The sequence below is a fragment of the Blennius ocellaris genome (assembly GCF_963422515.1).
Source record: "Blennius ocellaris genome assembly, chromosome: 14".
NCBI lineage: Eukaryota > Metazoa > Chordata > Actinopteri > Blenniiformes > Blenniidae > Blennius > Blennius ocellaris.
The window spans coordinates 26646168-26660843 of record NC_137663.1 but is presented as its reverse complement, the minus strand read 5'-3'; the positions used below and the strand labels follow the sequence as shown (position 1 = coordinate 26660843).

The window sequence follows — 14676 nt, the reverse complement described above, 5'->3', positions numbered from 1 at the left end:
GCAGCACACGGTCTCTCGGGAGTGGAGGTGGGGGGGGGGGGGGGGGGGGGGTTACAATCAGACCTTCATGTCAGCAGAGGACACACAGGGAGGGGACATTCTGAGCCGACCACACAGCAGGGGTCCAGGTGATGTCTGGAGGACAAGTGGGGGGGTTGGGGGTCTGGTGGGGGGGTGAGTTTCTCCATGACCCCCCCACCAGTACCTTGTGCTTGTATCTTGCCTTGTCCTGCTGGCAGCAGTTCGTACCAGTTCAAACCTCCGAGAATAAAAAAACTAACATCTGGACAAAAGTTGGCACGTTGAAGAAGAAGACATGTTTTCATCTGGACGTTTCTTCTGCTGCCGTTTGCTTTTCATCCTCATAAATATAATTTACAGGCGGTTCCTCCGGCACAGCAGGTATTTACAGAGAGAGGAGGAGCACTGCTCATAAATAAGGAGGAGGAAACACAGGAGCTGGGCGGAGCTTCACCGAGAGGAGGAGGAGGAGCAGGAGGAGGAGGAGGAGGAAGAGGAGGAAGAAGAGGAGGAGGAGGAGGAGGAAGAGGAGAGGAGGAGGAGGAAGAGGAGGAAGAGGAGGAAGAAGAGGAGGAGGAGGAAGAGGAGGAGGAGCAGGAAGAGGAGAAGAGGAGGAAAAAGAGGAGGAGGAAGAAGAGGAGGAGAAAGAGGAAGAAGAAGAGGAGGAAGAGGAAGAGGAGGAGGAGGAAGAGGAAGAAGAAGAGGAGGAAAAAGAGGAGGAGGAAGAAGAAGAGGAGAAAGAGGAGGAGGAAGAGGAGGAAGACAAGGAGGAAGAACGGAAGGAGGAGGAGGAGGAAGATGAGGAAGAGGAGGAGAAAGAAGAAGAGGAGGAGGAGGAAGAGAAGTAGGAGGAAGAAGAGTAGATGGAGGAAGACTAGGAAGAAGAAGAGTAGGAAGAGGAGGAGGAGGAGGAGGAGGAGGAAGAAGAGGAGGAGCAAGAGGGGGAGGAAGAGGAGGAGGAGCAGGAGAAAGAAGAAGAGGAGGAAGAAGAAGAGCAGGAAAAAGAGGAGGTGGAGGAGAAAGAAGAGAAGGAGGAAGAAGAGTAGAAGGAGGAAGACTAGGAGGAGGAAGAGGAGGAAGAGGAGGAGGAGCATCCTGCTGTCTTTATCTCATTTCCTGAGGAGACACAAACAGAAGACATCAGAGACCCACAATGTGTGTGTGTGTGTGTGTGTGTGTGTGTGTCCTCTGCCGTGACCACAGGTGTCCTCCTCCCCCGCTGCCTTGCTCGTGAGCGTTGACGGGAGTCGTACTCTACCTCGTGGCGCCTGCGGCCGGAGCTCCGCCCCCGGGAGCCGGTGGAGCCTCGCGACGACGAGCTTCCTGTGGTGGAGCCGCTGCTGGTCACGTGACTCCTGGACAGGAAGTTGGTCTTGGACACCGCGTCTTCGCCTGGCGGCGGAGACAGGAAGTCCTCAGGACAGAAAACGTTTCATGGGGACATTCGGAGTTTCTCCGTAAGTAAATTCTGCACAACATTGGAAAACTGGAAGTTTTAATTCAATTATCTGCTTTATTATTGAGTCAAAAAAAGTACTTTTATTTTGATAGAGAAAACATCTTCTTATTGAGAAGCAGCTTCTGTTTGAATCCTGAAATTTAGATTGCAGCCGGTGACCGTCACAGCTGCAGCGCCCCCTGCAGGCCTGGCAGACCCACTGCATCGTCTTCTCCTCTGACTCACCGTCTCCATGTCTCTGACCGCCGCCGTTCCTCTGCTGGACGCCGAACTCGCTCCTCTCCAGAGACGACAGGCCGCTAGCCCCGCCCCCGCCCCCCGCCGGCCTCCGGGGGCGCCTGCGCCCGCCCGTCCTCCGGGGGGGGCTCTGGAGGAGGCGGCAGGTCTGAAACACACGAGGAGGATTTCAGACGATCTCAGACGATTCCTCAAGGTCGCGTCGTTTAATGGAATATAATTCAATCGTTTACGTTCAGGGAGAGATTTGTCTCGTGATGTGGCGATGCAGACAGGAAGTAAAGTGTGCAGACAGGAAGTAAAGTGTGCAGACATGAAGTAAAGTGTGCAGACAGGAAGTAAGTAAAGTGTGCAGACAGGAAGTAAAGTGTGCAGACAGGAAGTAAGTAAAGTGTGCAGACAGGAAGTAAGTAAAGTGTGCAGACAGGAAGTAAAGTTTGTAGACAGTAAGTAAAGTGTGCAGACAGGAAGTAAAGTGTGCAGACAGGAAGTAAGTAAAGTCTGCAGACAGGAAGTAAAGTGTGCAGACAGGAAGTAAAGTGTGCAGACAGGAAGTAAAGTGTGCAGACATGAAGTAAAGTGTGCAGACAGGAAGTAAGTAAAGTGTGCAGACAGGAAGTAAAGTGTGCAGACAGGAAGTAAGTAAAGTGTGCAGACAGGAAGTAAGTAAAGTGTGCAGACAGGAAGTAAGTAAAGTGTTCAGACAGGAAGTAAAGTGTGCAGACAGGAAGTAAAGTGTGCAGACAGGAAGTAAGTAAAGTGTGCAGACATGAAGTAAAGTGTGCAGACAGGAAGTAAGTAAAGTGTGCAGACAGGAAGTAAAGTTTGCAGACAGTAAGTAAAGTGTGCAGACAGGAAGTAAAGTGTGCAGACAGGAAGTAAGTAAAGTCTGCAGACAGGAAGTAAAGTGTGCAGATGGGAAGTAAAGTGTGCAGACAGGAAGTAAAGTGTGCAGACAGGAAGTAAAGTGTGCAGATGGGAAGTAAAGTGTGCAGACGGGAAGTAAAGTGTGCAGACGGGAAGTAAAGTGTGCAGACGGGAAGTAAAGTGTGCAGACAGGAAGTAAAGTGTGCAGACAGGAAGTATGTAAAGTGTGCAGACAGGAAGTAAAGTGTGCAGACAGGAAGTAAAGTGTGCAGACAGGAAGTAAAGTGTGCAGACGGGAAGTAAAGTTTGCAGACAGTAAGTAAAGTTTGCAGACAGTAAGTAAAGTGTGCAGACAGGAAGTAAAGTGTGCAGACAGGAAGTAAAGTGTGCAGACAGGAAGTAAGTAAAGTCTGCAGACAGGAAGTAAAGTGTGCAGATGGGAAGTAAAGTGTGCAGACAGGAAGTAAAGTGTGCAGACAGGAAGTAAAGTGTGCAGACAGGAAGTAAGTAAAGTGTGCAGACATGAAGTAAAGTGTGCAGACAAGAAGTAAGTAAAGTGTGCAGACAGGAAGTAAAGTTTGCAGACAGTAAGTAAAGTGTGCAGACAGGAAGTAAAGTGTGCAGACAGGAAGTAAGTAAAGTGTGCAGACAGGAAGTAAAGTGTGCAGATGGGAAGTAAAGTGTGCAGACGGGAAGTAAAGTGTGCAGACGGGAAGTAAAGTGTGCAGACGGGAAGTAAAGTGTGCAGACAGGAAGTAAAGTGTGCAGACAGGAAGTAAAGTGTGCAGACAGGAAGTAAAGTGTGCAGACAGGAAGTATGTAAAGTGTGCAGACAGGAAGTAAAGTTTGCAGACAGTAAGTAAAGTGTGCAGACAGGAAGTATGTAAAGTGTGCAGACAGGAAGTAAAGTTTGCAGACAGTAAGTAAAGTGTGCAGACAGGAAGTAAAGTGTGCAGACAGGAAGTAAAGTGTGCAGACAGGAAGTAAAGTGTGCAGACAGGAAGTAAAGTGCGCTGATTGTTCAGTAGAATCCTCCAGGGTGGTTACTGAGCCCCCTCACCTTCTTGCATATCTCGTCTGTAAGCCGAAGTCTTGGGCCCCTTCTTCTTCACTCTGGACTTGTGGTTTGGGGGGGTGGAGGAGTCTGTGGGAGGGGGGCGACCATGTACTGCAGGAGGGAAGCAAGGATCCAGATCAACTGATTGACTGTGTGTGTGTGTGTGTGTGTGTGTGTGTGTGTGTGTGGTGCTGGCGTTACCTGGCGTGGTGGCGCCCCCATGGTCCTCAGGGGGGGCCAGACTCTGGCTCTGCAGCGTTCCAGCGTCAGACGATCCGTGCAGGTTGGCGTTGGAGTGGGTGAGCGGCGAGCTCGGCGCCGGGGGAACCGACACTGGACCGCAGGGTAACCGTCTGCTGTGTGGGGGGGGGTCAGAGGGGGGGGGGGGTGTTAGGGACCGTCATGGAGGATTCTACTGAACAACCAGACTCATACGACAGAGGGTTTAATGCGGCGTCCACGTACCGTGACAGCGGCTGGTCCGTTGGGGGGAGGCGGGGGGGGTTGTGGGAGCCGTCGTGGGGGGAGGGGCTGAGCGTGGCGGTGGACTGGTGGCTGTAGGAGGTGGCTGGAGACGAGGCGGCGTTCCTCTGGGGCGGCGGCGGCCCGTCCTCGCTGCCCTCCATCAGGTAGGTCCTCTCGGGGAGGGGGGGGCACCACTCGTCCTCCGAGCTGCCGGGGAAGAAGCTCAGTGAGGTGGGGTTCACATGTGGGTGGGGGGGGGGGGCTATAACGGTTCCATCTCACCAGGGGTCCAGGTCCAGGTCTCGGTAGTTGTGGTGCTGCTGGTCCGGGTCACTCTGGTCCAGCTCTGCCATGGGGGGCGGGGGGGGCAGAGTCTCCATCCAGGTCAGGGAGGGGGTCTTCACTGCCTTCCCCATCGCCTTCTGACGGGGCTTACCTGCAGGGACAGACACCGGGTGAGACCAGGTGTAACAGGGTGAGACAGAGTGAAAGAGTGAGACAGGGTGAGAGGGTGAGACAGGGTGAGAGGGTGAGACAGGGTGAGGTGTGAGACAGGGTGAGAGGGTGAGACAGGGTGAGACAGAGTGAAAGAGTGAGACCGGGTGAGACAGGGTGAGAAAGTGAGACAGGGTGAGACAGAGTGAAAGAGTGAGACCGGGTGAGACAGGGTGAGTGGGTGAGACAGGGTGAGATGGTCAGACAGGGTGAGAGGGTGAAGTGAGACATGATTTCCCGTCAGCTCAGCCAGAGCGGATCAACCCGTTCCAGCAGTGAAGTGAGAGAAAGGAGTGAGACAGAAGAGGAGTGCAGCTCCCTGACCTTTGACCTCCAGAACTGACCAATGGAAACCAGAGTGGAGGAACTCACCACTGCAGCGGTCCGGCTGGGCGTACTGAGCCCCCGAGGGGACGGCCTGGCTGATCCAGTGCCCCTCCTCCGCCTGCTGGCCGGCCGGGGGGGCGGGGCTAAAGGGCGCGATGGAGGCGGAGGCGTAGGGGGCGGCGGCGCCGTACGAAAAGCCGTGGAGGTCGTCACTGGTGGCGTCGATGGTGCTGTAGATCGGACCTTCAGTAGAACCGCCCAGGCTGAACTTCTCCGTCTGGGTCAGGTAGTTAGAGATACCAGCTTCTACAGGAGGAGGAGCAGGAGGAGGAGGAGGAGGAGGAGCAGGAGGAGGAGGAGGAGGAGGAGCAGGAGGAGGAGCAGGAGGAGGAGGAAGAGGAGCAGGAGGAGGAGGAGCAGGAGGAGGAGCAGGAGGAGGAGGAAGAGGAGCAGGAGGAGGAGCAGGAGGAGGAGGAGCAGGAGGAGGAGGAGCAGAATAATTATTACCTGAAGCATTGAGATGGTTCCTCTGATATTGTATCATATTATATCATATTGTATCATATTGTATCATATTATATAATATTGTATCATATTGTATCATATTGTATCATATTGTATCATATTATATCATATTATATCACATTGTATCACATTATTGTATCACATTGTATCATGAATTCAATCTTTGTATTTTGTTGTTATATCATGAAGGATTGAAGTGATGGAGAACATCATTATATTAGATTATCCCGTGTTGTACGTCTCATCTCATCTCATCTCATCTCATCTCATCATATCATGATATCTCATATCACATATTTCATGGTGAAAGGGGACCAGAGTGTCCTGGCAGTGAGTGTCCATGTGGGGGCGCTCTCACCATTGTAGTATCTCTCCGCCGGCTCGTGGTTGGAGGAGCAGCATGTCGCCGCCTCTTTACCGCCGTGAACCAGGTTGGCAGGAGGCCAGGAGTCGGCCAACCAGGGGAAGCTGCCCCCCGGCCCCCCCAGGACCCCCGCCCTGGACACCAGGGAGAGAGGGGTGAAGCAGGAGATGGAAGAGGAAGAGAAGCAGGAGGAGGAGCAGGAGGAGGAAGAGGAAGAGAAGAAGGAGAGGAGCAGGAGCAGCAGGAGGAGGAAGAGGAGGAGGAGCAGGAGGAGGAGGCTGAGGAAGAGCAGGAGGAGGAGCAGGAGGAGGAGGAGGAGGAGGAGGAGCAGGAGGAGCAAGAGGAGGAGGAGGAAGAGCAGGAGGAGGAGGAGGAGGAGCAGTGTTACCTTCCATTGAGGCCTGAAGCTTCTCCATGAGGAAAACCCACTGCAGAGAGAGAGGAGGTCAGATTCAGGTTATTTTAGAATCGTTTTTAAGTCGTTTTCAGGTCATTTTAAGTCGTTTTTAGTTCGGTTTTTAAGTCATTTTCAGGTCGTTTTTAAGTCGTTTTCAGGTCGTTTTAAAGTCGTTTTCAGGTCGTTTTCGTCCCCTCCAGCTTCGGGGCCCCGGTGGCGCTGACCTGCTGGCGTGTAGGCGAAGGCGGCGGTGTAGTGGCTCAGCTCCTTCCTCTTCTTGCGGCGGCAGTAGATCCAGACGCTGAAGCCCATGAGGATGACCCAGCAGGCCCCGCCGATGCCGGCGATGAAGGCCGGCTGCTTCACCACGTCGGTGATCTGCTCCGCCAGGCTCACGTTGCTCTGCTCGCCGTCGGCCTCGCCGCCGCCGCCGCCACCGCCCGGCACCCGAGGGCTGCTCAGCTGGTAGCTCTGAGGAGGAAATTTTAATTTAATCATCAGAAATGCAACATGGGACCGTTTATGTTTATAAATCTAAACTATAAATAAAACTTGTGCAGAGCGCCGCCCTGGTGGCCTGGAGGAGCGGCGGGAGCGTTTTCAGCTCTGAGGGACGTCGAGGCGACAGGAAGTCCAGCGTGAGAGCCTCGCCTCACCTCACCTCACCTCACCTCGCCTTGCATCGCCTCGCCGCGGCGGCGGACATGGTTTCAGACTCACTGAGGAGGACGGGCGCCGGCGGGCTGCGAGCGCCCACGCCGGCGCCCGTCACCGCCGCCACCTCCACCTGGTACAGCACGCCGGGCAGCAGCCCCCTCAGCTGCGTGGACAGCGTGCTGCCGTCCACCGTCCGGTTGATGTAGTGGCGGGTCTGGTTGTCCCCGGCAACGCCGACGCCGCCGCACCACACCTGTCGGTCCACACAGAGCGCACAGCGTCAGGATGTTTACTGTAAACCGTGGTGTGTGTGTGTGTGTGTGTGTGTGTGTGTGTGTGTGTGTGTGTGTGTGTGTGTGGTGTGTGTGCGTGTGTGTGTGTGTGTGTGTGTGTGTACCCTGTACTCCAGGATGACTCCGTTCTGCTTGTCGCCGGCCGGCGGCTCCCAGGAGACACTGATGATGGAGATGTTGCTCGGCTTCACTGTCGCCACGGTAACTGCCCTGGGGGGGGCACTGGGGACTGGGGGGGGGGGGGGGGGGGGGGGGGGGCGGGGGGGGGGGGCGGGGGGGGGCTATATTTCAACATTTCATACATTTTAAGGTCATTAAGAGTCACAGCCAGTAATAAACGGCGTCTAATAGCTTGTAACAGCGGCGGGCGAATCCTAAACAAGGGATTCGTCCTGTGAGGATCAGTGGGCGGAGCTAAAGTGTATTTCAGAATCCGTAAAGGGAAGCGAACCGATTGGCCGAGAGGCTCCGAGGCTCGTTACCTTCCTCTGGGATTTGAACCAGCAGCGTGCGGCTGTCCTTCCCCTGGAACTCGTCGAAGTAGGGCCGGATCTTGACCTCGTACTGGGAGCCGCGCAGCAGCCCGGTGAGCACGGTGCTGCGCTCCGACGCGAGTTCAGGTCCTGCAGGAGCCAGGACCCCCCCGCTGGGCCGGTAGGACAGCCGGTAGCCCTGGACGTACCGGGACTGGCGGTCCACCCTGAGGGTGTGACGACGTGTAGGACACTTTGTAACAACGTGTATCACAGTTTGTAACAATGTGTAGGACACTTTGTAACAATTGTGTATAACAGTTTGTAACAATGTGTAACAGTGTGTAATATTGTGTAACAGTGTGTAATAGTGTGTAACAGTGTGTAACAGTGTGTAATCGTGTGTAATAGTATGTAACAAGTGTGTAATAGTGTGTAATAGTATGTAACAGTGTGTAATAGTGTGTAATAGTGTGAAACAGTGTATAATAGTGTGTAATATTGTGTAACAGTATGTAATAGTGTGTAACAGTGTGTAATAATGTGTAACAGTTTGTAAAAGTGTGTAATAGTATGTAACAGTGTATAATAGTGTGTAATAATGTGTAATAGTGTGTAGCAGTTTATAATAGTGTGTAACAGTGTATAACAGTGTGTAATAGTGTGCAACAGTGTATAACAGTGTATATAAACAGTGTATAATAGTGTGTAACATTGTGTAATAGTATGTAATAGTATGTAACAGTGTGTAATAGTGTGTAATAGTGTGTAACAGTGTGTAACAGTGTGTAATAGTGTGTAACAGTATGTAATAATGTGTAACAGTATGTAATAATGTGCAACAGTTTGTAACAGTGTGTAATAGTATGTAATAGTATGTAACAGTGTATAATAGTGTGTAATAATGTGCAATAGTGTGTAACAGTTTATAATAGTGTGTAACAGTGTATAACAGTGTGTAACAGTGTGTAACATTGTGTAACAGTGTGTAACAGTGTTTAACAGTGTGTAATAGTGTGTAATAACGTGTAACAGTGTGTAACAGTGTATATAAACAGTGTATATAGTGTGTAACTGTGTAACATGTGTAACAGCGCGGGGACTCACAGTCCAGGACACCCTGATGGAGGTCGGACTCAGAGTCAGCGGGTCCTGAAGCTGCACCGCCACCTCGCCCAGCTCCCTCTGGACCTGCCGGTGGTCTACACCCTGACCGGGGGGGCTCACGTCTGAGGGGCAACGCAGAGTCAGTACACACACACACACACACACACACACACACACACACACACACACACACACACACACACACACACACACACACACACACACACACACACACACACACACACACACACACACACACACACACACACACACACACACACACACACCCTGCGTCCTGACGGGCTCGGAGATGGGGCTGGGGTCACTCAGGCCGTAGGCGTTGACGGCCCGGACGATGAAGAGGTAGACGGTGTCGGGCAAGCAGACCGCTGACGGTGTGTGTCTCCATCTTGACGGCGTCGGCCACCGTCTGCCAGTGCTGCCTGCTGATTGGCTGCTTGGACAAACGGGAGGAAACGGTTGCGATAACATAGAAACGTCAAAATCTCACTTCTGATCGCTGAATTTCTGTTCAAAAAGTAAATTAAAATGACCAATTTCTTTCCTTTTATTGCCGCAAACATACTGCCTTTTGTTTTTAATGTAAAACGATTATTTTGTGTATATTTTAAACCTGAAATCAAATTACAATCTGTCATTTATTTTGATATTGATACGTGATCTATGAAGACTTTTAAGTTCCTACATGAAAACCTTTATTTAACAGATGTCAATAATTCATCTGGACCCAAAAACAACTTCAAGGTTTGGTGCAGAAATCTAAAAATAAAACATCTAAATTAAGTTAAAAAAAAATAAATAATAAACTAAAAATATTTCACTTTCACTCCAACATGCGTTGAATCAATTTAATTTCTCTCCATAGAGGTGAAGCTGGACCATCAACATGTCATCAATACATTCAGGATGTTTGGGATCTTTTCCACATTTAGTTTCTCTTTCATACTGAATTCATTTCATTCAGTGGAGATTTTTCCACCATTTGCTGTTTAGTTTTTTTATTTTCCTGCTCAGAGCTTCACTGCCGAGGCGGCGATGACGTCATGTTAGTTCTACATGAAACAGGAAAGTCATCTTTGTAAAATATTTTTAATTTTATTACATTTTTACAATCCTAATCCTATTTTCAAGTCAACGTGGTGACTTGCAGCCGGCTGCCACTAGGAGGAGCTCACGTACCACCGTCTGACAATCATGACCTGAGTAACTCTACACACAGAGACGTACTTTCACACACACGCACACGCACACACACACACACACACACACACACACACACACACACACACACACACACACACACACACACACACACACACACACACACACACACACACACACACACACACACACAATGTGGATAAAATCAACGGATGATTCATAAATCTGTACACAGATTCAGTTCACTGAATATAGTGAAAAAAAGAAATGTGACATGTTTCATGGCTGCGGTCCCGGCTGTTCCCGGCTGTTCCCGACTGTTCCTGGCTGTTGCCGGCTGTTCCTGGCTGTTCCAGGCTGTTCCTGACTGTTCCCGGCTGGCTGTTCCAGGCTGTTCCAGGCTGTTCCTGACTGTTTCCGGCTGTTTCCAGGCTGTTCCTGACTGTTCCAGGCTGTTCCTGGCTGTTCCTGACTCTTTCCGGCTGTTCCCGGCTGTTCCAGGCTGTTCCCGGCTGTTCCTGGCTTTTCCAGGCTGTTCCCGGCTGTTCCCGACTGTTCCCGACTTTTCAGGCTGTTCCTGGCTGTTCCAGGCTGTTCCTGACTTTTCCAGGCTGTTCCTGGCTGTTCCAGGCTATTCCAGGCTGTTTCAGGCTGTTCCCGGCTGTTCCCGGCTCCCCCTGATATTCCTCATGCGGTAAACAACAGCAGATGCGAACAAACTTTCTGGTTCACACAAGTTTACTGTGTCCAGAGGGCCAAAACGACATCTTGCTTCCCGATGAATAATGTGATGGAGCTTGTAAGAGGCATAGCTGCCCCCCCTCTACCCCCCCCCCCCCCCCCCCCCCCCCCCCCCCCGCCTCTCGGATTAAGTCATTTTACACTTTAATCTCTTTACAGATATTGGGACTGGAGTTTTGCAGGATCAGTTCGGTTCAACATTTAGATATTTACGAAGGAAAATGCGCTGAGGTCAGGTTCTGACAGGTTCTGGTAGGTTCTGTCAGGGTGAGGGTCAGGTTCTGTCAGGTTCTGGTAGGTTCTGACAGGTTCTATCAGGTTCTGTCACGGTGAGGGTCAGGTTCTGGTAGGTTCTGTCAGGGTTAGGGTCAGGTTCTGTCAGGGTTAGGGTCAGGTTCTATCAGGTTCTGTCAGGGTGAGGTCAGGTTCTGGTAGGTTCTGTCAGGTTCTGATAGGTTCTGGTAGGTTCTGGTAGGTTCTGGTAGGTTCTGACAGGTTCTGTCAGGTTCTGACAGGTTCTGACTCTGGACACCGTGAGGACATTGTGTTGGAGAACTGGAGGGAACCAGAAGGACGGACTCCCTCCGGACCTCGACCCACCTGAAGGCCTCGAGGATGTAGGAGGTGACGGCGGCGCCGCCCTCGTGGGCGTTGGGTTGCCAGGTCAGAGACACGCTGTTCTTCGACACGTCGGTGACGATGGGCTTGTGAGGCGGGCCGGGCAGCTGGAACGGCTCGGCGGCCTGGGTGACGGAGGGCTCGGCACTCTCTGTGGAGGAGAGGGTGGAGGAGTGGGTGGAAGAGACAGTGGAGAAGAGGTAGAGGCGAGGGTGGAGGAGCAAGTGGAGGAGAGGGTGGAGGAGACAGAGGAGAGGTGGAGGAGAGGGTGGAGGAGACAGAGGAGAGGTGGAGGAGAGGGTGGAGGAGACAGAGGAGAGGTGGAGGAGAGGGTGGAGGAGAGGTGGAGGAAGGGGTGGAGGAGAGGGTGGAGGAGCGGGTGGAGAATGTTAGCGTTTCTTTTTCTTCACTTGGTGCCGCTTTAAGCACCAGCCAGTAGCAGTCCTCCATCCAGGTGAGCTGGACGTCCCGCCCTCCGTCCAGGTGAGCCAGACGACGTCCCGTCCTCCTGGACGTCTCACTGGACATCTCACCTGGACGTCTCACCTGGACGTCTCACCTGGACGTCTCACCTGGACGTCTCACCTGGACGATCTTTCCTCTCGCCTCGTCAGATTCTCTAAATCACACCGAGAGACTTTTACCTCTGACGGAGAGGACGCCGCTCCAACTCGTCTCCCCGCTGGAGCTGGACGCCAGGCAGGTGTAAACCCCCGAGTCCGTCTCCTAGCAACACAGAGCCGGCATCGTTAGTGTGTGTGTGTGTGTGTGTGTGTGTGTGTGTGTGTGTGTGTGTGTGTGTGTGTGTGTGTGTGTGTCGGAGCTAAACACTCGACAGGTGACTCTTCTTTCACCTCCAGTCCCCTCAGCGCTGCTCTTTCTCGGGGCTTGACCTTTAGGTGGCTGAAGGGGGTGGGGGGGTTGGGGGGGGGGGTCCCCAGATGGTAGCGTTTAATAAGAGGAGGGAGACTTTGTATGGGGGGGGGGGGTTGTAGGGGGGTAAACAGCAGCCGGGGCACCTGACTATTAATCATGGCCGGCAGCTCGGGGCACCACCGGGAACAGACTGATGAAAAATGAATGAGAAGAGAAGAAGAGACTGATGGGGGCGGAGAAGGATGAGAGGGGCGGAGGGTGGAGGGGGGGGGTGGAGGATGGATGGTGGAGACGAACCCCCAGAGTTTTAGACTGAAGGAGGACATTCAGCCGTTTCATCACATGCTTGATATTTACTTCTCTATTGACCACACACACACCTGTTAACTGCTGTTAACCCCCCCCAATTGATCGTGATGTCAGATGCTGGTGTTGGGGGTGGGATCAGTGTCTCTTAATACCCCCCGCCCCCCCAATTGATCGTGATGTCAGATGCTGGCATTGGGGGGGGTGATCAGTGTCTCTTAATCCCCCCCCCCCCCCCACCATCTTTTCTACCTGGAAGAGCCCCCCCCCCCTTATGTTCTCATAAAGGGTCTTTTTAAAAATCTACTTTTACGAGTTTTGAAGCCCGAATATAAAAACCGCAGAGTCACAGAACTTTAAAGTTTAAAATGAATCCTGTACAATGTACTTTTACATTTTCTCACTTCTGATTGATATTTTACAGCCTTGCTTCTTTTTGTTTACCATTCGCTTAATGGTAAACAAATTCAACAAGTGCATGTAAACAATATTTTAAGAATTACTTTCATTTCATGCATTTCTTTCATTTCTTCAAAGCTTTAATGTATTTCTTTTATTCTGTATTTCTTTGTAAAGCACTGTGAATTACCTTGTGTTTGAATGCTGCTCTATAAATAAACTTGCCTTGTCTACTTTTAATGAAAATCTCAGTTGAAATTACTCTATAAATAAATATCCTGAAGTCAAAATTAACAAGAAATATATCATAAAGTGTAAAATCAGATCAGTATTTGATCAAAATTCACTCAACCTCTTATAAAACTCCCTCGTTTGTCCATATTTGAGTTATGGTGTGGAAATATGGGGACATGATAATAAACCAACCTTTTTAATTTTCACTTCAGAAGAAGAATTAGAATCATAAATCAAACTGATTGTATTATGAATATTAAATCCTCAGTTTGACATAAAAACACACCGACGTCGTCGACCTTTAATGACGAAGCAGGTTTTTGCGTCGAATATGATTAATAATCCTTCCTGATGTGTCAAACATACTTGACGTAGAGCAGTGCATTGTGGGTAATGGGCACACGACGCAGATAGAGAAGCTGGTTTTCTAAACTAGCCTCAGAACTCCGGCCTCCTCCAGGCTGGGTTCTTCCTCTCGCCGTCGTCCGCCGACGTGTCGAGGCTTTGATTAGCAGCGTCAGCGCTCGTTAATCACTCCGAGCCAACGATCAATTCCCCCGCTGACCTCAGCGCTGCGTCGGGCCGGCGGGGGGGGCCCGGGGCTCAGCCGCCTTCATTAGCGGGGAGTGAGGCTGCGCTAACGACTGCTAATGACCCGGCACGCTCATTAGCATGGTGGTGCCCCCCCATCACCACCACCCACCCCCCCCCCCCCCCCTCCCCCCCCCTCCACCCTCCCCAAACACACCCACAGAATGAAGATACCGGACGGGTGTATGAAGGGAAACAAAAATCAGGAACAATATGACAGGAAGACATGAAACACTACCCATTGTTGTTATTATTATTATTATTATTATTATTGTTATTATTATATTATCATTATTATGACATTATTATCACTATTATTATCATCATTATTACGACATTATTATCATTATTATTATTATTATCATTATTATCATCATTATAATCATTATTATTATTATCATCATTATCATCATTATTATTATCATCATTAATATTGTGAAATTATTATCATTATTATCATCATTATTATTATCGTCATTATTATTATGAAATGATTGTCATCATTATCATTATTATTATTATTATCATTATTATTATTATTATTATTAGATTATTATTATTATTAGATTATTATTATTATCATTATTATTATAATCATCATTATTATAATTATTATTATTATCATCATTATTATTATCATCATTAATATTGTGAAATTATTATCATTATAATCATCATTATTATTATCATTATAATTATTGTCATCATTATTATTATGAAATTATTATCATCATTATCATTATTATTATTATTTTTATCATTATTATTATTATCATTATTATCATTATTGTGACATCATTATTATTATTATTATTATTATTATCATTATCAATATTATTATTATTATTATTATTATCCATTATCAATATTATTATTATTATTATTATTATTATGACATAACTCTCTTCAATCCTGGTTGCAAATCCTTAACAAACTAAACTAATCTAAACTAAACCAGCTAACTAACTAGACTAACTAAACAACA

The 14676-nt window shown here is 49.6% G+C and overlaps 1 protein-coding gene across 1 annotated transcript in view; it reads right to left on the bottom strand.

Moving 5' to 3' along the window:
* Positions 1 to 1779: 1779 nt before the first annotated feature.
* Positions 1780 to 14676, bottom strand: part of robo3 (roundabout, axon guidance receptor, homolog 3) — a gene marked incomplete at its 3' end in the record, with an annotated part of 65886 nt that continues 52989 nt past the window's right edge. Inside the window, 22 exon segments of the mRNA XM_080509071.1 lie at positions 1780 to 1865; positions 3645 to 3752; positions 3843 to 3997; positions 4107 to 4313; positions 4389 to 4542; positions 4974 to 5234; positions 5812 to 5951; positions 6206 to 6245; positions 6439 to 6661; positions 6663 to 6685; positions 6935 to 7124; positions 7269 to 7393; positions 7647 to 7775; positions 7778 to 7799; positions 7801 to 7864; positions 8745 to 8746; positions 8748 to 8866; positions 9032 to 9125; positions 9127 to 9182; positions 9185 to 9198; positions 11268 to 11436; positions 11930 to 12011. Coding sequence (XP_080365197.1) covers positions 1780 to 1865; positions 3645 to 3752; positions 3843 to 3997; positions 4107 to 4313; positions 4389 to 4542; positions 4974 to 5234; positions 5812 to 5951; positions 6206 to 6245; positions 6439 to 6661; positions 6663 to 6685; positions 6935 to 7124; positions 7269 to 7393; positions 7647 to 7775; positions 7778 to 7799; positions 7801 to 7864; positions 8745 to 8746; positions 8748 to 8866; positions 9032 to 9125; positions 9127 to 9182; positions 9185 to 9198; positions 11268 to 11436; positions 11930 to 12011 — 2463 coding nt within the window.